Source organism: Pelodiscus sinensis, chromosome 5, assembly GCF_049634645.1.
Source record: "Pelodiscus sinensis isolate JC-2024 chromosome 5, ASM4963464v1, whole genome shotgun sequence".
In the NCBI taxonomy this organism is placed as follows: domain Eukaryota; kingdom Metazoa; phylum Chordata; order Testudines; family Trionychidae; genus Pelodiscus; species Pelodiscus sinensis.
This window is the reverse complement of record NC_134715.1, coordinates 2057727-2078411: the sequence shown is the minus strand read 5'-3', so window position 1 is coordinate 2078411 and position 20685 is coordinate 2057727. Positions and strand designations below refer to the sequence as shown.

General features: G+C 43.1%; 1 protein-coding gene across 18 annotated transcripts in view; it reads right to left on the bottom strand.

Annotated features, from left to right (window-relative positions):
- Nucleotides 1-20685, bottom strand: part of ADGRL3 (adhesion G protein-coupled receptor L3) — a 635479-nt gene that overhangs the window by 237862 nt on the left and 376932 nt on the right. For 14 of the 18 annotated variants that reach the window (XM_075929235.1, XM_075929232.1, XM_075929231.1 and 11 more), the window contains 2 exons: nucleotides 17090-17104; nucleotides 12785-13585 (listed from right to left, as the gene is read on the bottom strand). The exons of 2 other annotated variants lie outside the window; for them this stretch is intronic. In XM_075929235.1, coding sequence (XP_075785350.1) covers nucleotides 12785-13585; nucleotides 17090-17104 — 816 coding nt within the window. The remainder of the gene's footprint in view (nucleotides 1-12784; nucleotides 13586-17089; nucleotides 17105-20685) is intronic. 2 more of the 18 variants (XM_075929225.1, XM_075929227.1) reach the window with 1 other exon arrangement.

Sequence of the window (20685 nt, the reverse complement as noted above, 5' to 3'; positions counted from 1 at the left end):
CACAGTTCCAGTTCAATAGCACCTTTTGAAAGAGCACTTTTGAAAAAAAGGTGTTATTCCTCGTAAAATGAGGTTTTCCGCCATCGAAAAAACTGCTGCGTTCTTTCGATTTACTTTCAAAACAACGCGGCGCTAGTCTAGATGCAGGGGAAGTTGTTTTTTTTTTTCCAAAAAAATCCTGTAGTCTAGACACACCCTCAATATTCTGTGCTATTATTTAGCTCTAATTTCCCCCTAAATGTCCTCTAACAACTCAGGAAGCAGTGGCCGCGTCAGCAATGCTGCTAGACAATATTGACCTCCCGTGGTCCAGAAAATTCTCGATTTAGCACCGGTCAAGTCCTAAGGGTGCCAGACGAGAGAAGTTCAATCTGTTGTGGATGTCCTCGCCTGTAAAGTTATCGAATTAAAATGACCATACAGATCACTGTTGCAAGCACTGTTATATATTTGCATCCTATCATGTACACAATGTGCCAAATGAAGTGCTTGTGATTTGCTAGTTATAATTATGCTGCTTTGTGTGGTTGTACATTTTTGTATTTGAAGGTATGAGTATTGGATTTCAAATGTTTGTTTCTGAGAGCTAGAGCATTACCAGTCAAGGTATTGCTTCACTTCCTGAATTTTCCCCAAAATGCCAGCTCAGCCCGAGAGGTAATGGGCCAAGATAAGGGTGACCAAAATGTCCTAATTCGATAGGCACAGTCCCAATATTCAGGGCTTTTTCTGTATAGGTACCTATTACCTCACCGCACAACTCCCATCTCAATTTTTCCACACCTGCTCTCTGGTCACCTTAGCCAAGCTCCAACTTCTGGATCAGTAAGTGAGTAACAGAGTTAAGTGACTTCACAAAGTTAGCACAAGAAGTTAGTAATGGAACTGGGAACACATGGGGATTTATCCACTAGAACACAGTGCCACTGCCAAAAGTATTTGAAATCCCTTATCCTTGGGAAATCCAGGTGTAAATCTAGGATAATATCAGGATGGATAAAAAACGCTGTTTTAAAAATAAATCAGACTTTTCTTTATTTAAATAAAACATATTTTCTTCCTTAAAGCTAAACCCATTAAAAACTAAATGTGAAATGTTGACAATCTATACTAATGCCAAAACTTACTATGATTTATCAAAACAATGTACATTAAATAATATTAAAAAAAAACCCAGCAGGACACATTTGCTGTAAAAGTGTCAAAAAGTCAGACTACTGAACAGATGGAAGTCACTGTCTATGCCCCTGGAGCAGGAGTCTGTGCTAAATCGTCTTAAGAAAGCAGTGGGCTGTTCTTCAGGTGCAGAAAGAATATTTTCTTTATTTCCATCAATTTAACTAAGGCCACGTCTTCACTTGCTGCACCAAAAATTGATCTTCTAGCATCCAGTTTAGCAGGTCTAGTTAAGACCTGCTTAATCGAATGCTGAGAGCTGCTCTGGTTGGCACCAGTACTCCTGACAGTCACAAGGAATAAGGGAAGCTGATGTGAAGACCTCACCAAGGTAGGTTTAAGGTAAGGTAAGCCAACTCTAGCTACATATTTCACATCGTTGGAGTTGAATACCTTAACCCTATCTTCCAGGTCCAGTGTAGACCTGGCCTAATTCAATTCAATGATTAATCCATTCAGAGCTGAGAAATTGAGTAGATAAATGCAGGAAGATGAGATCTCATGCTTCTAAAATCTTGATGGATGACGACGACCAGACACGATGGCTGTGTCTACACTGGCGTTATCTTGTGCAAAAGCAACCGCTCTTGCGCAAAAACTTGCTGCCTGTCTACACTGGCCGTGTGTTCTTGCGCAAGTAAACTGACGTTCTAATGCATGAAATCAGGGCTTCTTGTGCCAGAACTCTGACGCTCCCGCTCAGGAATAAGCCCTTTTGCGCAACTGTTCTTGCACAAGAAGCCAGTGTAGACAGGCAACATGAATTTCTTGTGCAAGAAAGCCCTATGGTTAAAATGGCAATCAGAGCTTTCTTGTGCAAGAGAGCATCTACACTGGCATGGATGCTCTTGCGCAAAAGCACATGCCAATGTAGATGCTCTCTTCTGGAAGAGTTCTTGTGCAAGAAGCTGCCAGTGTAGACGTAGCCAATAAGTTCAATTCACTAACTGCAGATAATAATTCTTTTGCATAATACATTTGTTAGATTTATATACAAAACATGTTTTGAAACATGTATTTATTTTCTTGATATATTCAGCACACTAAAGGTAGCTTGCAGTAATAATAAAAATACCACCAAATACTTTTTGAAATCTGTTTTTCTGCATTTTAATTTAATTCCAATTTTAAACCTAATTGCAGATTCACACAAATTATAAATCAACAATTAATTGTTATCTAGCGAATAAGAAATGCATCATTCACCACTTTCTAACTATCGGAAGTGTAAAAATAAATACAGGAAAAAGTATGTTAAACTATGTAATTGCTTCAGTAAATGGACAGACACAGAATAGCTTACTGGTTAGAGAAACAAAAGAAAGAGATTTAAAGTAAAGGCTGCATTCAGATGCAAATCACCATTCAAAAGGTTACTAGCTAATGAGAATCAACTCCTTTTTAGGAAAATAACTAAAATATATACATAGAAAACTAGTGATTACTTAAATTAAGGTTTCCTGCTTGTTGATTTAAACCATATTAAATGGGGGGTGGGGACTCACTGTAAGAAGAGGAACACATGGTGCTAAGTTATTTTTAACAAGCACCATTTTTAAGCATCAGCAAAAGCAGGAGACAATGGCAGGTCAACATGTATTTATTTGTATATATTGCTGAACAACTTTAACAACAGGTCTTTGGACATTGTCTCTTTCACTTGATATTTTTCAATAGGAAGCTAGACCTGCAAATTAAACACGAAGGTGCCAGTGTCCCTCCAGACACAGTGAATCGGTTGAACTGGATTCTTGGCCTTCCCCAGATGGCCGTACCCTTGTGGCTACACACAACAAAAAGGGACATGATTTCTTTAAGGAGCAGTCATGTCCGATTATAGGGACACGGGGAGGGATATTAAAGCCAATCCATCAAGAGTTTACGTGATGGCAACCAACTCCTGGCGGCATTCGGCACCAGCACGTGACACATTTGCAATTTTTTTTTTGTCAAAATAGCACTGCATCGTCTCACCGGTTTCAATTCTTTTGGTAATTTATTTCAAAAGACCTGTCAGCAAGATGTCTAACAACACAGATGCAAGCAAAAACAGGAAGAGAGTTTAAGAAGCCCATGATGACCCAGTTCCCGATTCTCTGCCCCTTTCTTCTCCTCCCACTGCCCCAGACCAGCTGGGGGATCAGACACCCACAACTCCCCCTCTCCCCCACCCTACACCAAGTCCATCTATAGTGCCCCTCTGCCAATACACTCAAACCCTCTCCCCTAGAGGCCAGTCGCGGAGCCCCCCACCGTCCCCCCCTGCCCAGATACCTTCACCTCCTTCCCCCAGAACCCAGCCCGTGTCCCCTCCCCACAGATCCCAGCAGCAGGGTCCCCCGTGCCCAAATATCAGCACTCCTTCCCCCTTACCCCCAGGCCAAAGGACAAACAGCCTAATCCTGGGTCCCTCAGGGAATGCTGGGAACTGCAGCTGCCAGGAACCCTATCTCCCTCTCTTTCTCCCCGGCACTGTCTTCTGTGTGCAACGTGGCTCTGGTGGGTCCATCGGTCCCTAGTGGTGGCCAGCAGCACTGCAGCCCCTGTCTGTGGAGGAAAGGAAATTCTGCGCACACAACCTTCAGTTCTGCACAATTCTGCACGAGCCAGTGGTGCAGAACTCCCCCAGGAGTAGATACTGTCAGCAATCGCTGTGCTTCCTGTAACGACTCCAGCCACAAAATGCGTAAGCCAACAGCCTCTGCTGTAAGCAGGGACAAAAGGCTAGAGAGGCAAGCTAGGAATGGTTGGAGAAGAAAGGCCATGGGAAAAAAAATACAGACTCATCTGCAATGGAGAGCCAGAAGCCACGTGAAAATGTACCTCACCCGGCACCAAGGTTCAGTGTAGGTTTTGAAATGTAGCCAGGATGAAATTTCAGAGACAGAAAATGCATCCTCTCATGCTGGGATCTTGACACAGTAGCCATTCATAACCTGTGCACATGCGTGGGTTAATAACGATTCCACACCTCCCGATGCATCTCCCTGGATGTACAGTATTAAAGATGCTCTCAGCTATCTATCCACACGTGATGGCTTTGAAATGTTCAAGATTCTCTGCCCACAATTCACATTACTTAGCTGTCAGAGGAAAGGGCTCAGATTTATGATGTGAAAATTACATTTTAACGAGGTGTCATATGTGTTTAAAGTTCTTATTCATCACTACACTGCCACCTCTTTTAACCGAGACGCACATGCAGTTAATTAGCATATTTTAAGGACAGAGGGTTCACCTTATCTGCATTGTAAAACTGCTTTAAAAAGACAACAAAGAAGCAGGAGGATTTATGGAATTACATGATTGCCAGCACGTGTCAAGAGAGCACCCTCTCTTATTAAACCCAAACCTGAGGGTGTAACATTTAACATGCACCCTGTGTGGTTCTAAATGTCAAAGTTACGTACAGTAGTTTAGTACCACATTTTATTGCATGCCTGGTAACACACAGTGCAAATATACAATATACAGAAGTTTCCAACACACATGGACTGATATAAATGCTGCATCTTGCCAGTTTATTCACTGCTTACGGGCATTGCTATTTATTAATTTCACACACGTGTCAGGCACACAGCACGGTAATGGATGGGCTTCTAGACATAACTTAGATCAAGAGAATGAAACATTTCCTCCGAAACAGGAAGCATATATTGCTAATCCTGTTGAAGCGAATCAGCTGTCTCGAACAGACCAGAATCAGGGTGGAGGCTTTCCAGCTAGGAAACTGCCTGCCAAGGGAACTCCACTGCTCACAGTTACTAAAAAAAGGCTGGATGAAAATGCAAAGCTTGCATCATGTTCTAAAAATAGATGTGCTTAGACTCCAACGAGAATTCCAACAGGAACTAATTCCACACACCAGCCAATCTTGCTTTGAGAGGTTTCACCCTCAGGAGAACAGCTAGGGGCTTGTTTCAGGTGCCACATCAGGGCTCATGGTTGGTCTCCAAGGTATCTTGGAGCTAAACCATTTGGAGTTTGCAGACAGCAATTAGCCTCAGAGAACGGCTCTGAATCCAGTGTGCATTGGACTGCATTGTTGTACCATGCTCTCCTTGGCCTGCCCCACCTAAAAAGGCCAGGCAGCCTCATTCAATAATAGCTAAAGCTGCTAAAAGGCTGTCAGAGATAGGCTGGCTACAGCACCTCACAGTAGCCTGCCTGTGGGCTGACAAAAGTATGGACCACTGCCATGAGGACAGGATACGATTTCCCACCAGCACTGAGCATTTTCAGTCTAGGACTGCCAACCTTCCAGGATTGGCCTGGAGTCTCTAGGAATTCAAGAGGAATCTTTAACGAAAGAGTATGTCATGCACTGAAATCTCCAGGAATACATCCAACCGGAACTGGCAACCTGACTCTATTCTCTGTCTCTTCAAGTGCTAGGAGCAGATGAGCCCAGGATGAGCTTGAGAAAGCCAAGGATTTTAACACCCAATGAGTGAATGTCCTCGCAAGTGAGGGTGCACCCATGACGACTGGCACTTATTCAAAAGGCTTCCCCCCCCCCCCCCCCCCGGCCAACAAATGTCACCACTGTTGTATCCAGGGGGAGCTTAAGGACTTGTCTTCTTTGCAGAGTTAACTCAAGTGCTGCTCCTGCCACAAATTCCACACGCACGTAAGAATATTTAGCTTGAGTGGGATGGAATTTTAAACTCCAGCCTGCTGGCCCATCGGGGGTCTAGGCGACAGCTTGCATTAGCAACTGCAAATCCAATCAGCGTGGCTGTTCTCACTCAAGCTAGGTTAAGTGAAGTGTATCAAGATAGCTCAAGTTAGCTGCAGTGAAGGCATAGCTGAAATCAGCTAGCTTTCTGCTCTGCTCAAGAGGAAAGCAGAGTATAGATCTCTGCCTTTCAGTCTGAAAGTAACAGACTAAGTCACTGACCTGGCCTTGTTGCCTGACAGTAAGGATAAGCCACAAATCCATAGGTAAGGGCCTTTATGGACACAGAACGCTCCCATTCAAAGCTACGTCAGGATCACATAACTGTAGACGAGAGCAAGGAGGTATGAAATTATTTGTTCTCATTTACTGCCGAGTTCATAATGAGTGCTGGGGCCAGATGCACACTATATTGTTTCACTTGCCTAGAAAACAGAAACTGGCAGGGCCGGAACACAACATTTTGGCCCCTGAGGAGGGAGCTCAAATGACACCCACATGACTCCTCGCTTGGGCCAAAACTTTGAAAGGTCTCCGTTCTTCCTGTTCTACTCCACTCATGGCAGTGCTCAGCTACCTACCCCGATAAAGGAGAACTAACAACTTAAAATTTCTTGTTCAAAAATTGTAAGTAACGCTTAACTTTCAGGGCAGAGAGAATACATCTGCACCAGCAGCAGACACAATTTTCTACACTCTGGGTCCTAGTGGCGCAACCCCCGCCACCACAGTCTGGCACCTGAGGCAGCTGCCTCAGTTTGCCTCACGGTAAGGCCAGCCCTGGAAACTGTACACGTCTTGAGAAACGGATCAAAGATCTACCTGCTTTGACTGTAGCTGTTCTAAATGGACACCCTGTCCTGCACAGAGCCACAGGTAACTTACTCTCTAATACTTAAAGATACTGTGACCATTTCCCGCTCCCCCCCCCCCCCCACCATGCTTTCTTAAGTTTGGCTTATGAGTATAAATATGCATAACTCAAAGATGCTTTAAACGAAACACCTCTGATTTTAGTGTTACAATCTGATGGAGCGGTATGTCCTATTTTGGTGTGCAAAGTAAAGTCAGAAATATGAAGTGTGAGACTGTTTATAGTTTAAAATGTGCTAATGAGAATCATTACTGGTGCCCCCTGGAAGCCTTAACAACTTGGTGATCAACTTAACAACTTGTAAACAGCTTGGTTTGTCCTATAAGTTCAAAGGTGATTGAACTAGCCAAGACATGTGATTCCATTTTGACCTTGGTAGCTTTCCATGTAAGGCGGGGGGATGTAGAAAAAAAAAAGGTTCCCACCCCATAGGAAAGGCTATTTAAGCAATGGGAAGCTATCAGCCCTTTGTCTTCAGCTGGTCTAATAAACCCTGAAAAGATACAAAGAGCTGGGTACCCAGGTCAGGCGAAAAAGAGTCTCTGACCTGAAGATTATACCTAGAAAGGATTCGGTTTGCAACACATTTTTTGAAGTGAATTAGCATTAGCTCTGAGTTTACTTTTCATTTTAACTTAGAAACTTACTTTGATCTGTTTTCACATGCAACACCTAAATTCTACTGTTTGTACTTAATAAAAACATTTTTGTTTTCTAGCAGGTCCAGTGTAAATAATTGTTACCTGGATGGAATAACCAGTGTGCATTTCTCTCTTTTCATGAATAAAAAAGGCAAACATCATCACGAGCTTTTACTGTGTAAAACTTCTATGCAGAGAAAGACGAATTTATTTGGGTTTTGATCCCCTTTGGGGGTTGGTTTCCTGATGCTATGACCTAGAATTGCTGAAATGATTCAGTGTCTGCATTGTTCCTCAGGGAAATGGCTACACCAATTCTGTGCCTCGTCTGGGGAAAACCAGAGGATCCGACCCAGCAGGACGTGGTGGTGGGGAGCCCCAAAGAGGAAGAAGGCAGGTGTCAGTGGCATGACGAGCAACCCAGAGAACAATCCCAAGTGGTCTTCTGTGACTGATTCTGTCACAGATTCAACACTTGAGAGCCTAACATTTCTCCCTGCAAGGGTCTACACAGGAGAAACAACTTTCCACACTTTCACCAGTGGCATAAATCCATCGGTGCCAAGAGGACAGCCTTAGACTAGACCCTGAGCCATGCATGTGTGTCTCCTAGCATGAATTACAGTGAAAAATACAAAAAGAAAACTACTCTCCAGAGGGTGAGCACATGTTCATAAACAGATTGCTCTGGTGAAATAATGCTGCTCCCAGTGAAACTGGTGTAAATCCAGAATAACTCTGCTAAAGCCAATGAGACGGCTTTGGATTCCCATGGCAATATCAGAGTGGAATCTGATGCAAGGCCTTGAATCCTGATAATTATTCATAATTCAAGCATTTTGTTCTGGGAAGGGTTAGGGCTTTACAGATCAATTCTGTGGCTCTCCGGCAGGTTGAGTACCATTGACTTACATCTGCAGCCCCCAACGTTAACAGGCCAGACTGCACCTCTCTCTTAAAGGGGTCCAGAGTGGGGAAAGGGCCCCATGTAATAAGCAGGGGGTCCTTTGCTCCTCTCTGCGCTCCCCAGGTGGGGAGGTAGGGACAGGACTGCTATTGTGGAGGATAAGCAGCACCCCATCAGCAGGTATCACTGTCCAAACACCACCCTGCTTTTAATCCAGAAGTGTAGCAGGAGACCAAGGTGGGTTTCTTCAGATGACACACGTCAGCAGGGTCACCGGATGGGGTGATTAGAGCGAACAGCTCGGATTAAAGTTAGGATCATAAAAAGGTATAGGAAAGGATTTTCACATCTTGGGCACAACTCACCTGTTTCTTCCTCCACTTGATTCAGATGCAGAGAGTTATAAGCAATACAGCAGAGCAGGCACACTGCTACTGCACTGGAACCTCTTGGAGCACCTGCTGTGGAGAATGCTGGTGGAAGTACAGAGTCCTTCTCAATGTTACTTCCAGCCAAGAGGCATGAAAACCAACCAGCGGAAGATGTAAGATGGAACCAATTCACCCACAGGCATCCGTGAAGACAAAGTTCCCAACAGACTGAAGAGCAGGAGATCTAGACTACTGCCTTCTATCCAATACCACCTCCTGGAGAAATGGGTTAACAGTCAGCTTCACAAGTTTTGTGGATGCTAAGGAGACCTTCCCTCAACAAATTCCTTTACAGTAATTGAATCCAGCTCCCAGTAAAATAACAAAGAAGGCAACGCCTTAAAAATCAGCATTTAATTAGCAGTTTTTGAGAAAAATCAATATTCGGTTTCACTCTGTAAAAAGCTGTCTCCAGTTCAATTGATTTCACTTGACTGTGTTACAGATCTAAGATTTCAACATGCCCCCTTGTCTACTTCTTTAAACCACTGCAGAGGCCAAGCCGGTAACTTCCCATGATCCCTAGCTTCTGATCCCCTGCAAAGAACTAAGGTCTTTTGTTTAATTTCAGCAATTGCATTTACACAACATTTTTTTTACAGCAGTGCTCTCCAGAGTGTACAAAAGCTACATTTGGAGATGCACTTTTCAATTAAAATCCACACAGAAGTATTAATGGGGCGAAGGGAAGAAACTGAAGTGATTAGAAGCCTTATTCTTCTAGATTGTTTTGAGAGAAGGTAGAAAGAATGCTTGTCTTTAAAAAGCAAAGATTTAACCGCCTGCTTTTGTGGTTAGTTTTGTTTTTACTAGATTTCTAATATGCCACTAGCTATTTAGTTTGAGACACAAATCACTGTTCTTATTACACTCAACTTCTGTTTGTCAAACACCTTGTTTCTACACGTCTTTCTGATCTATTTTTAAGAGAAAATTTGATGTCCGCATCAATTTTACAATCTTTATTTTCCAATTAAACCCATGCTGTTTACATATTGTGAATCTGACACTGTAACGCTACAGGAATGGGCTACTGAACTATTGTATTCTTGAACTAAAGACGTCAATTAATTGTAAATGCTCTGCACAACTCAGGCACCTGTAAAATGGGTGGGAAATTAAGATATCCATGTATTTTTCTTAAAAAGAGAGCATATTCCTTCTTTGCTCAGAAGAGTGCTATAGCTATTATTGTCCTCCACTTCCTGAGCTATTGTGCTGTTCCCTGTTAAAGGTGACGCTTTTCAGGGACTGATTCAACACCCACAGACGTCAATGACACAAACTCCCATTGATGTCAATGTGCAGTATATTGGGCCTTAAATCATGGGAGAAAGAAACAATCACAGTCTTGGTCTACAGCGTGAAGATTCTCTCTCCCTTATCCATCACCACTTCCAAATATATTGTGCGTTGTGTCATTTTACAAATGTCAGTTCTCCTACCAGCTCAGAAATGAGTGATTCTGTTGGATTGGGAGGTACAACAATGCCCTCGCCCCCAAATGAGGCTTCATGGGGAATTTTGCAAGTTTACTCTTTAAAAAAAATACTTATTTATCTTTGTGATGCTGCATTTGAGAATGCATCATTTGTAGGATCAGTGACTGTGAAAGTCCCATGCAGCCCTGGTGACCGGTGACATCCCAGGATGATGTCTTGTGAGATGTTTTCTGTAAAATGGGAAGTCTCACACACACACACACACACACACACACACACACACACACACACACACACACACACACGGCTACTTATATGTCCTGGTGAGGGGCAGGAGGTGGGGATATGCATCAGTGCTCAGTTTTACCTGTTCACAAAGGTAATTCAAAGAGGGTTAAATTCCAAGCTTTGTAACAACTGTGAACAGGATTATTTTGGCTGGGGCGGGGGAAGGGCTAAAGCCTCTATATTAAGGCTACTTTAAGCACACCGTTGGAGAAGCCCCAAACCACTGCTCAGCTCTCAATTTTAACTTTGGCACTCAAAAAAGAACAAAAAAATCACTTGTTGACAAACCTGCAACCACCTGATTTCTCACTGAGGTGAGTTTTATTATTTGTAAGAGATTCAACTATTGTCCACGACCAATGTGTGAAAAGGGACAGCAGAGACTCTGCTGAAGTATACTGAAAAGATTTGTCAAAAATAGGATAAAATATACTACACTAAGAAAAGAATGCAATTGATTTTTGCTCCTTTTGGATGACTGTCAACTCACATATTGTTCCGTTTCACTCCACTGCTCCAAAAGTATGCGTTCGTCATTAACTTGTGGTGTGAAGTAATATTTTTCATTTTTTTCTCCTCATCTGAAATCTTTCCTAGATTGATACCCTCAAATTCTCCCCTCTTCTTTTCCACAATGGCAACCAGGGGTCCTTTGTCCCATGTGTCTCCTCTCTTCCCTGCATGTTGCTGTACAGACAGAACTTATTTTCCCTTCTGCTTATTCCCAGATGTTCAAAGTGACAATTTCCTTTAAAAGCTCTTTATCTAAATGTGATTTTGTGTTCACTAATCACAGCCTATGGAGTAAAGGATGGGTCAGGCTAACACTAACTCTTCCGTGTCCTAGTGCACATCTTACACTCTCCTACTGTTAAGTTCTTATTGTACATTTAGATCTCTTGGAAGGGAACTACATTAATGTGAACTGGGAACCTTTTATTGTGGGCCTGCAATAAACAGGGAATTGCAATATAGCGCACTGGTACACACTGCTATTCACCTGCCTGTACTGAACTGCAAAGCTACAGAGACAAGTCCTGAGCATACATGTGCACCTTGGTGTGGTGCACTAAAAGTTCTGTAGTGCCCTTTGGTCTACCAAGCTTTGACGTGCAAGGTGTGCTATCAGGCTCCACAGAGACAGTGAGTGTGCCTCAGTCTAGTGCAAAACTGATTCATGTACCAGCTTTCTTCCAACTAACATGTTCATGTAGATAGGCCCTTATTCTCTTTTGTTATCATATTTCACAAAGTGGGGAGATTTTAGGAGAAAAAAACAACACATTAATAAATATTTTACTTTGAAAATTATATGAACCATGTCTTTCCTTTTACCTGCTCAGCATTCAGGACAGATGCCTCTAGCACAGATAAACTGAATTTATATCATTATTGCATACCGGCTGTATAGAAACAAACACTTCAAACCCTAAAAGAAAATCATCAAGACACCTGCCCAATTTAGTGAATTAGATCCAAGTTCATTGATCATGGAGTAACTCTGGATTTACCCTTATGTAACAAGGAAGCACTTGATTTAAGTTAATGAAAAATCAGGCAAATATAATTCCTGTAAAGATGTCTGATGGAAATCCACTGGAAAATGGATTTCTTTTCGGGTTGAGTCTTTACCTAGAAATGGATTACAATTTCCTTCTATTAAGATTTTTAAAAATGACCAGCTCAAACTGATTTTTAATATAACAGCAACACAAATGATCAAAGGGGGGAAAACACACGAAAAACAATCTGGATCATGTTACCTGCACTGAAATTAATCATGAATACACAGGACAACAGACAAAATGTGTGAGTGCGCATGCATATGCAGGAATGTATTAGGGGTCAGATTCTCTCCTCGTGTAATTCTGCAACATCTCATCAACTTTATTGAAGCTACACTGATTGGAATCAGCTAAGACTCCACCCCTTGGTATTTACACAGTGAGAGCAACATGTTTCACATAAGTAATGTTCTGTCCTAAAAAGCTGAGGGGATTCAATTGATAGAATAAATTCAATGGAAGAGGCATTTCCGCTGGTGATTCTGATGATCTGAATAAGAATGTGGACTTGTGGAGGTTGGCTCAGGCTTAGCAGTAAAATTTCTTTCCCATTTCCATTTATATTCAAAGTAAGCTAACAGAAAATGTTCTTTAAACGGTAAAGCGTGTCCCTGAAGCAACTAAGCATTAACGGTGACAAGTATAGGGCCTTAAGTCATGCACACACACACGATCAAAGAGAAATATATTTGCACTTCACAGCCTGTTTGCAAAAACCAACCAACCAGCTTTGTGTTCTAGATAACAGAAAGCCAAAAGCAAACCTTAACACTGAAACTTACCTGATCTGCTGTCCAGTGGTCCGAAATCCAAAGAATACTTCACCACGTGATAGTTGTTCCATACGTAAAGGAGGTTGTCCCGGGGGTTATAATCCACAGCAGCGATGTACTGGTACGAGTTTGGAAAGGGAACATCCACCAGACTATCCTTGCTTTGGTCAGTGTTGTAAATATAGTCTATCTTATTTCCTGTGGCTTCATTGTCGTCATCTTCGTACACAGACTTCACCACGTATAAAATCCCACAGATCATGAAAGCGTTGGATGCTGACCTTTTGTCATAGGCCGTATCCCACGTCCCTTCAATCCTTAAGGTGTAAGGGTTTAACTGGCTAATGACAATTTTGCCATTGTTTTGTTCTGTTGCATAGATTACCCATAGCCCATTCTCATCCACCGCCAGGTCTATGTCAGATTTGCCTCCCCACCGATATGGAGAGGTGTCATGGTAGTTGGCATTAGCGATAATAGCCTCCCCACTTTTGATTCTTGTCCTCAGGTCAAACTTGACTATATTCCTGGTTCGCTCCTTGTTGAAGAACAAAGCCCCGTCATACACAACAAATCCGGTGCCATCTACCCGGTGAGGAAGTTTATAGGTGGTTGTTGGTCTCCCAGCTATGAAATCATCCTTGGAAGAATACTCCGTCAGCGTGTCAGTTCTGTACGGGGTCCAGGGCATGTAGTAAATCTTGTCTGAAGCCTGCAGAGGATCCTTGCACCAGGCCCCAGACTGATGGTCTGATTCAAATAAATGTTCACTCTGGTACACACCTTTTAGGAGGCCAGGACAAAGAAAAACTGTTGGAGGGGAAAAGAGTTAAACACAAAAAAGAAAGTTAATGAGCGCCCCATGGACTTGGCATTAACTCCTAATAGTTTACAGTTCTGCAGCAGAATAGCATCAGCCCACAACAAAAGTAGTCTATCTGCAGATTTCCTGCACCTCGGGCAGTGTGCGTGTCTAGAAGAGGACATGTTCCTCCATGTTGATTTTTGCTGCCTTTTCAATCAACATCAGTTCATTTTTTTAAACCACCTTTGGAAACTATTTTTTACTGGTGTGCTTACTTGGGCTATTCATCTTTGTAAACTCTGAAATGAATATGTATTCCCTACGGGTATATAGGTTTGTATTTTCAGATTATATTCTACACTACATCTATACCTACTAGGTGAAGGGGTAGATATCTGGGGGATTGTTCCACATCTTTAGTTTGAACAGTCCACTGAAGATTGCCCTGGAAATGGAATTTTTTAAAAAAATCCCAACCTTACAGCCCAGGTGGAATGAAATATTTAAAAGGTACCATGGCAAAGCAGAGGCAAATCCCTCGGCAACAGAAAGGAACATTGAAAGCAAATAGGAAGACAAAAATATCCTGCTGTTGGCCATAACTAGCAATAAGATTTTTGAAGCCACTACACAACACACAGAACATGCAGTCCACACAATTAAAAATGAACAATGGATGAATACTGAGAGGAGAAAGAAAAGACAGGAAGCAAGGAAGGAAGAAAGGAAAGAAAAGAATAAAGTTCGCTGGAGAGGAACCCAAGGTCTAGATTTTAATCAGTTAAAAAATGTCCTGTTAAACACAGTAGTATTCAAACTTAAAAACATATACCTTCTACGGTTATATGAGAGGAGCACACAGGAATGGCGTGGCTAGCTATGCTTTGCTGCTCAGACTTCAGAATGGAAATGGGACAGGAATCAGCTGGTTTTTAGAGTGATATGTTGCATGGATGGAGGTTGGGAGAAGACAACTAAAAAAAAACCTGAAATCTTATCTCCAACTGAAGGAGAACTATTTGCAATGGTGCGGTACATGCAGTGTCGCCCAGAGCACGATATGGTTAACAATAAAATGATTGCAACATGTGACACAAACAAAGGTGTAATCTAGTTTATATTCTCCCTTGGACACCCAGATCAACTCTCATGCACTAAAGGCATGCATGCGTATTAAGGAAAGAATATACTGCAAATACACGTGTTGGCGTGCCAGGAGTGTGAAAGGATATGACAGTATCAAAAACCGATGGAGGGAGAGAAAGTAAATTTCATGTGTACCCAAAGGCCCTAATTCTGCAACTGAGGCAGGCATGGGGGATCCATATGCTGATGCAGACTGAGCTGGAAGTATGCGTTTGGAAACAATACCAAGGGGCCGTCCTAACTCACAGAAAGGTCAACTGCAGCTTTGTCATTGACCTCGGTGTGAGTAGGAGAGGACTCATCCCATAAAGTAACTCCTCACTTAACATTGGGATTATGTTCCTGGAAAGTATTATTTTAGGCAAAATGATGTTAAGTGGATCCAGTTTATCTGTAAGAATTAATGTATAGGATGTGTGTGTGTGTGTGTGTGTGTGTGTGTGTGTGTGTGTGTGTGTGTGCGCGCGCGCGCGCGCAGGATTAGATTCCAGGAATTTTTTTTCCAGCAGACAAAAGACAGTATATTCATATCTATTACATATTTGAGAGCATTTGAGTGTCTGTTTGTCTGTCCATCCATGTCCTTGTTTGTTCAAGGACTCCTCCTAAACAGTAAGAGCTAGGACACCAAATGTGGTGTGCAGCTTCATGCATAACTTAAAGCAAGGTCAGGCTGTGATTGTGTCCGGGTAATGGGATGTGCCTGAAACGTGCACATTTCTCATAAAACAGAAAGAAGGGTCTGCTAGTAGGGACGGTTATACTGTAGAATGACCACAGGGGGCAGCAAGGGGCCACAGTCGTGGGCCAGGGCAGCTATAACCCGATTGGGGCGGCTGAGGGAAAGGGTAGAGAAAGGTTCAACTAACTTCTGTATATTTGGGGAGTCTGTCTGTCTGTCCCCAGCTGAGGGACATGCACCCGTCTCCCAGCTTTACCCGCTGCTGCTGCAGAAGCCATGAAGAGCCGTGCCTCGCCTGGCCCCACGCTGCAGCAGTGAAAGAGAGACGAGGTTGTCCTCTCTCCCCAGGGCAACCTCCTCACCCATTCCCACAGAGCAATGATTTAAACAAAGAAAAACAAAATGATTTGAGTGAAGGATCTGAGCAAATTCTCTTGGACGGAATAAGTTTCAAACAATTTACCACAGTACCCAGCAGCGCTGATCGTACAGCTTGGCTGAGGCGGAGGAGTGGACCATTTCCTGGGAATGCCTTGCTACTAAATGATGAAGTAGCAATGGTGGGGCTCTATTGCTCATGTAACCTCACACCGTAGAGGCAGCATGGAGGGAGGCAGGAGGGAAGGAAAAAACCCAATAGATGCACTAGAGTGGCTGCAACCACTTCCCCGCAGAAATGGGGTGTGGAGTGGGGGGCTGGATGAGGGGAAGGAAGAGGGACTTCCTGACATCAGCATTAAGCAGGAGACTCCTGGGAGCAATTCCAAGGCAGAGGCAGGAGCAGCAGGGCAGTACGGGGAGGAGCAGCTGAACTTCAGCTGCCCAGCTGCATCCCTCCCAGGGAATTGAGGGGAGCTGATGGGAGCTGCCAGCCCATAGTGCTTTCAAACCCCGTAAGACCTGCCTGCTTTACCAGAAAATCCCACCAATGGTGGACAAAAGCAGGCAGCCAAAGGACGTTATAAGGAAGCATTACACCAATTTACATGAGCATGCATTCAAATCGATAAGCAATAGGTGACAATGAAACAATGTTAAGTGAGGAGTTCCTGTATCACAATTCAGCCAATGTTTGTGTGTACGTTTGCAGTATGAAGATGACCTAAAACGTGACTTGCCAGGCAAAAGTGTCCCATTAGACTTTTCTGTTAGCGTGGGACTAGTATACAAGGCAGTTGAATTACAACTTGCTTAGAAGTCAACCCATTATTTTCAACAGCAAAAAAGTTGATTAAGGCCTGGGGGGGGGGAGGGGGAGAGCATAGGAAAAATCACAAATTCAACTGATGTAAGAAATTTGATGCCACATTCTCAGTTACTGTAAACTGAAGGAACTGCATTGGAGCCAATGTAGCCATGGCACCATTTTACAATAGGTAATGTATGGGACTTTGTTTTTCAGATTCAGATGTATGGGACTCATGTTTTTCAGATTCTGTTGGATGTGGGAGGAGGAAACTAATTTACACTTTGGACTAGAAAATTAAGAAAGAAAACTGTATCCGTCTTTTCAGCAGAAAAAACTGTATCATCTTGTGAAGTTGAGCAGCAGAGAAACTAAAACTTTAACAAAAAAATGAGAATTAATGACAAAGGTATTTCAGCTAAAACGTTAAACTGTTATATAACTTAGCCTATAAATAAGTAATATATATATATAATTTGAAAGGTATTTAATTACCTTTTTGTTCCACTTCTATTGGAGAGAGAGAAGTAAAGAGAGAAAGGAGAAAAGAGAATAGATTAATGGTACTGTATTGGCCTGGTGCTTTTCTATACCTCTTCCAAATGAAAGGAAGTATTATTAATTTACTTCAGTTATTGCTCTATTTTGTGACTGATATATATTATATATAAATGTATAAATATGTAAAACATTGCTTTCTCTCACATACACTGGATAAAATACAGGCACATGACATAGCTGTACTACAATCGTCAAAGAAACCAGGCCACGATCGAAAGTCTACTGAACTCAATCAGACATCATTCCATTGCTTTCAGACCATGCATAAAATGAGATTTTTATTAACTGAAATCATGTTGATCCAGATGTCTAGATAAAATAACCTCTACAGGGCAAGGAATGCCTGGATACATATGGCCCAACTGCTTCAAAATCAAGAGAACCTGCACAGCTCTATCTAGAAGTATTTCTACTGGGCCGGGAAGTAAAATCGCACAGATCTGGGTCTTGTACACAATCAATCTTGCAGTCAGAACTTACAAAATGATTAGCATTATCAAGATCTCCCCCATTTAACAGCCAACCAATGGAAAGAATGTAAATACTCCACTATTGGTAACAGGGATGGGAATGGTAAACCAGTTAGCCGGTCAGCCTAACCCTGAATGGGTCAGGTTTCCTGGTTCCAGTCATCCAGTGGGGGCTGGAGTAGGGAAGGGACTAAGCCAGCCCCACAGAGCAGCCTTGTACGCGGTGGGGGGGGGGGGGGAGGGAGAGGCGGACGGGAAGGCGTTTCAGCCCAGCTGCGGGGGGTACTCCTTCCACTTACCCCCCCTTTAAACGTTACATTTAACTGGTTAACTAATTAAATGGGATTTCACGTCCCTAATTTGTAAAATGTAAAAATATTTCTTGCTGTTAAAATATTCACCTGTTCCTACTATGAACGCACTCCCCCAAAGCCCATAAACTGTCACTTACATTGATCATGTCCATCAGGCACTACAGTGCTGTCCATGAGATGGACTCCTTTTTTTAGCAGCCCCGATCCCCTCACTGCCAGAACACACCTATCCAGCCCATGTGTGCAGTGCGGAAAGAGTGTGGTGCCAGCCTCGCCCAAGAAGCATTTAGGGCCTGATCCCACTGAAGTCAATGGAAAGATGCCCAGCAACATCCACCTGCTCTGATCAGGCCCTTGCAGAGGAGACCTAGACTTTTCACCTTGCGTAGGGGCACAGAAGGGATGGTGCCCCACACCCTGCCTTCCCCTGCACGATGCATCTGCACTTGGCAGGCGCCATTCCAAAGGGGAGTGACTCAGCCTTGCACGGAACCAACAGGCTGCAGGCCACTTCCCTCTTCTTAATCCCCCATCACGGGTAGGGCGTTTACCAGTCAGCTCTCACACAGGGCACAGGCGATGTTCCTACAGTACTGGAGGCACTGACCTATTTTCAGTCTACCCTCGGTATCCGCTCATGAGTGTCCAACCGGTATGAACTATGTCATGGGTAGGGAATGTGAACGGGTAACCAGTTAACCGATTACAGAATAAGCAATTACCGGTAGCTGGTTAATCAGTACCCAGGAGTGGCACCCCAGTGGAGCAGGCAGGGCCAGGAGCGGCAGCCTTATAGCTCCCCCCTATGGAATCCCGCTTAATCGATTAATTGATTCAACTTTATTATTAAGTGGTTAGCTGATTAAACAGGATTTTACATCTCTAGTCATGGATGTGTGGTAACACAGGCTTTAATTGTGTAGCCTATGTAAGGCAGCTAGCATGGTTGTATCTGTTGAAAACCACTTCTTCATGGGAAGGAAAGCACACTGAAGACAACAAACAGTAAAGAGCCAACACTAAGTCAGCTGCTGCAGTATCAACATTTAAGAAAGAATCTGCAACCCATCCAACACAACAGCAACAAAGCAGACAACACATCGTAAAACTGATGACAAGAGGAGAGGCAACCAGGACATTTTGCATGGCTAATTGTGCAGGGCATAGTAGGCCACAGTCCAGTCAGGAGAAGACACAACGAATGGCTCCGCATTAAAAATCCAGCATTTTGCAGAGCACCACTGAAAGCGTCAGACTCACTGGAAATTAATTGTTACTCTCTGTGCTTAGAAGTGGGAGATACCTCTGATAACTATATGAGAAGAGTTAGCAACTTATGACCCATTAATGATTCTGTTGTAGACAATGTGATTTGTGTATTCATAGGTAAAGATAAACCAGCCTTGATCTTGGATTTCCACATTCATGATCAGAAGCAAACTGCACCCGAATACTATCGTTATTGTTTGTGATGTTGCATTTTGTGCTTATGATATGAACATGCCATAACTGAAATATGCTTCCTGTACAATAATTCATATGAAGTATCATTTGGAAATGTGAATTTTTTTAAATATGATTACTCTATGTATACACATGCATTCTTTTTTGTACCTGAAGAGAGGCACCTGCGTATCAGTATTTCACTCTGCTGCTTTGAGTCATTCCCACTGCCAGCATGTCAGGGACTACAATGGAAAAACCAGACAGGGCTGATGGCCCATCAGCAAGGAGAAGGGGCTGTGAATAGGCTTGGTCTTCCTGGGGAGGCTACACACCACTGCCACTGACTCCTGCATTTTTACTGCCACAGAGTAAGATGACCTGGTACTCACCTGATAAACTGTTCTACTAGGAGGTGGGGAAATCGAACAAAGGGTTCCCACCTTATGAAAATTGTATTTGGGGGAGGAGAAAATAATGGTCTTCAGTTTGCTTCACCTTTGCTTCCCCACCTCAAAGAGATATCTGAAAATACCCAGAAACAAAAGGACTTGAACCAAGGGAGGAGGGAAGAGAACTGCTAGACCCAGGCTGCAAAGGTAACTGGCCTGTGGAGGACTCTACCCGAAATAATATCTAGAGTTCTTTTGGAAAAAAAAACCCTTTTTCGAAAGAACCGTTCTATTTAAAAAAATGAGGTTTATGCGGTTCTTTTGGAAAAGGTCCCATCCACCCCCGAAAGAACCACGTCCAGACTACTTTCATTTTCCAAAGAATTTCTTTCAAAAATGCGACTGGAAGAAGATATGCAAAGTCCTGCTGAATTTGCATAGCTTCTTTCAACAGTTCTTTGTAGTTTAAACGCATCCAGAAAGACCAGGTAAAAGGGATTAAGGATGGCGAAATAGGCTGATTCGGTGGCATCTCAGCTCATCAGTTGGCACCCCGGGCAACCTGGCACACTGTCAGCAATCCTATTTTACATAGCCGCGTACATGATGTTTCACTGAAAAGAAATATTAGAACACATCTATCTTGGGCCATCAGCTAGAAATGGGTCACATGCCATCCGCATTCCGTTCTTCTCAACTCTTGCCTCATCCACTGGAGATGGGAGGGACAGTAACACCCACAGAACAGCACTGAGGGCCATCACTTGTTTCCAGAAGAAGCAAACATTTACTAGTAGCAGGGTGAGGGACAATACCACAGAGGAAGGTGCATGTGTGTTGTTTTTCCTGCCAAGAATTCACCACAGGCACTGCCACGCTGCAGGTCCCCAGTGAGGCTGACCCTGCCAGCC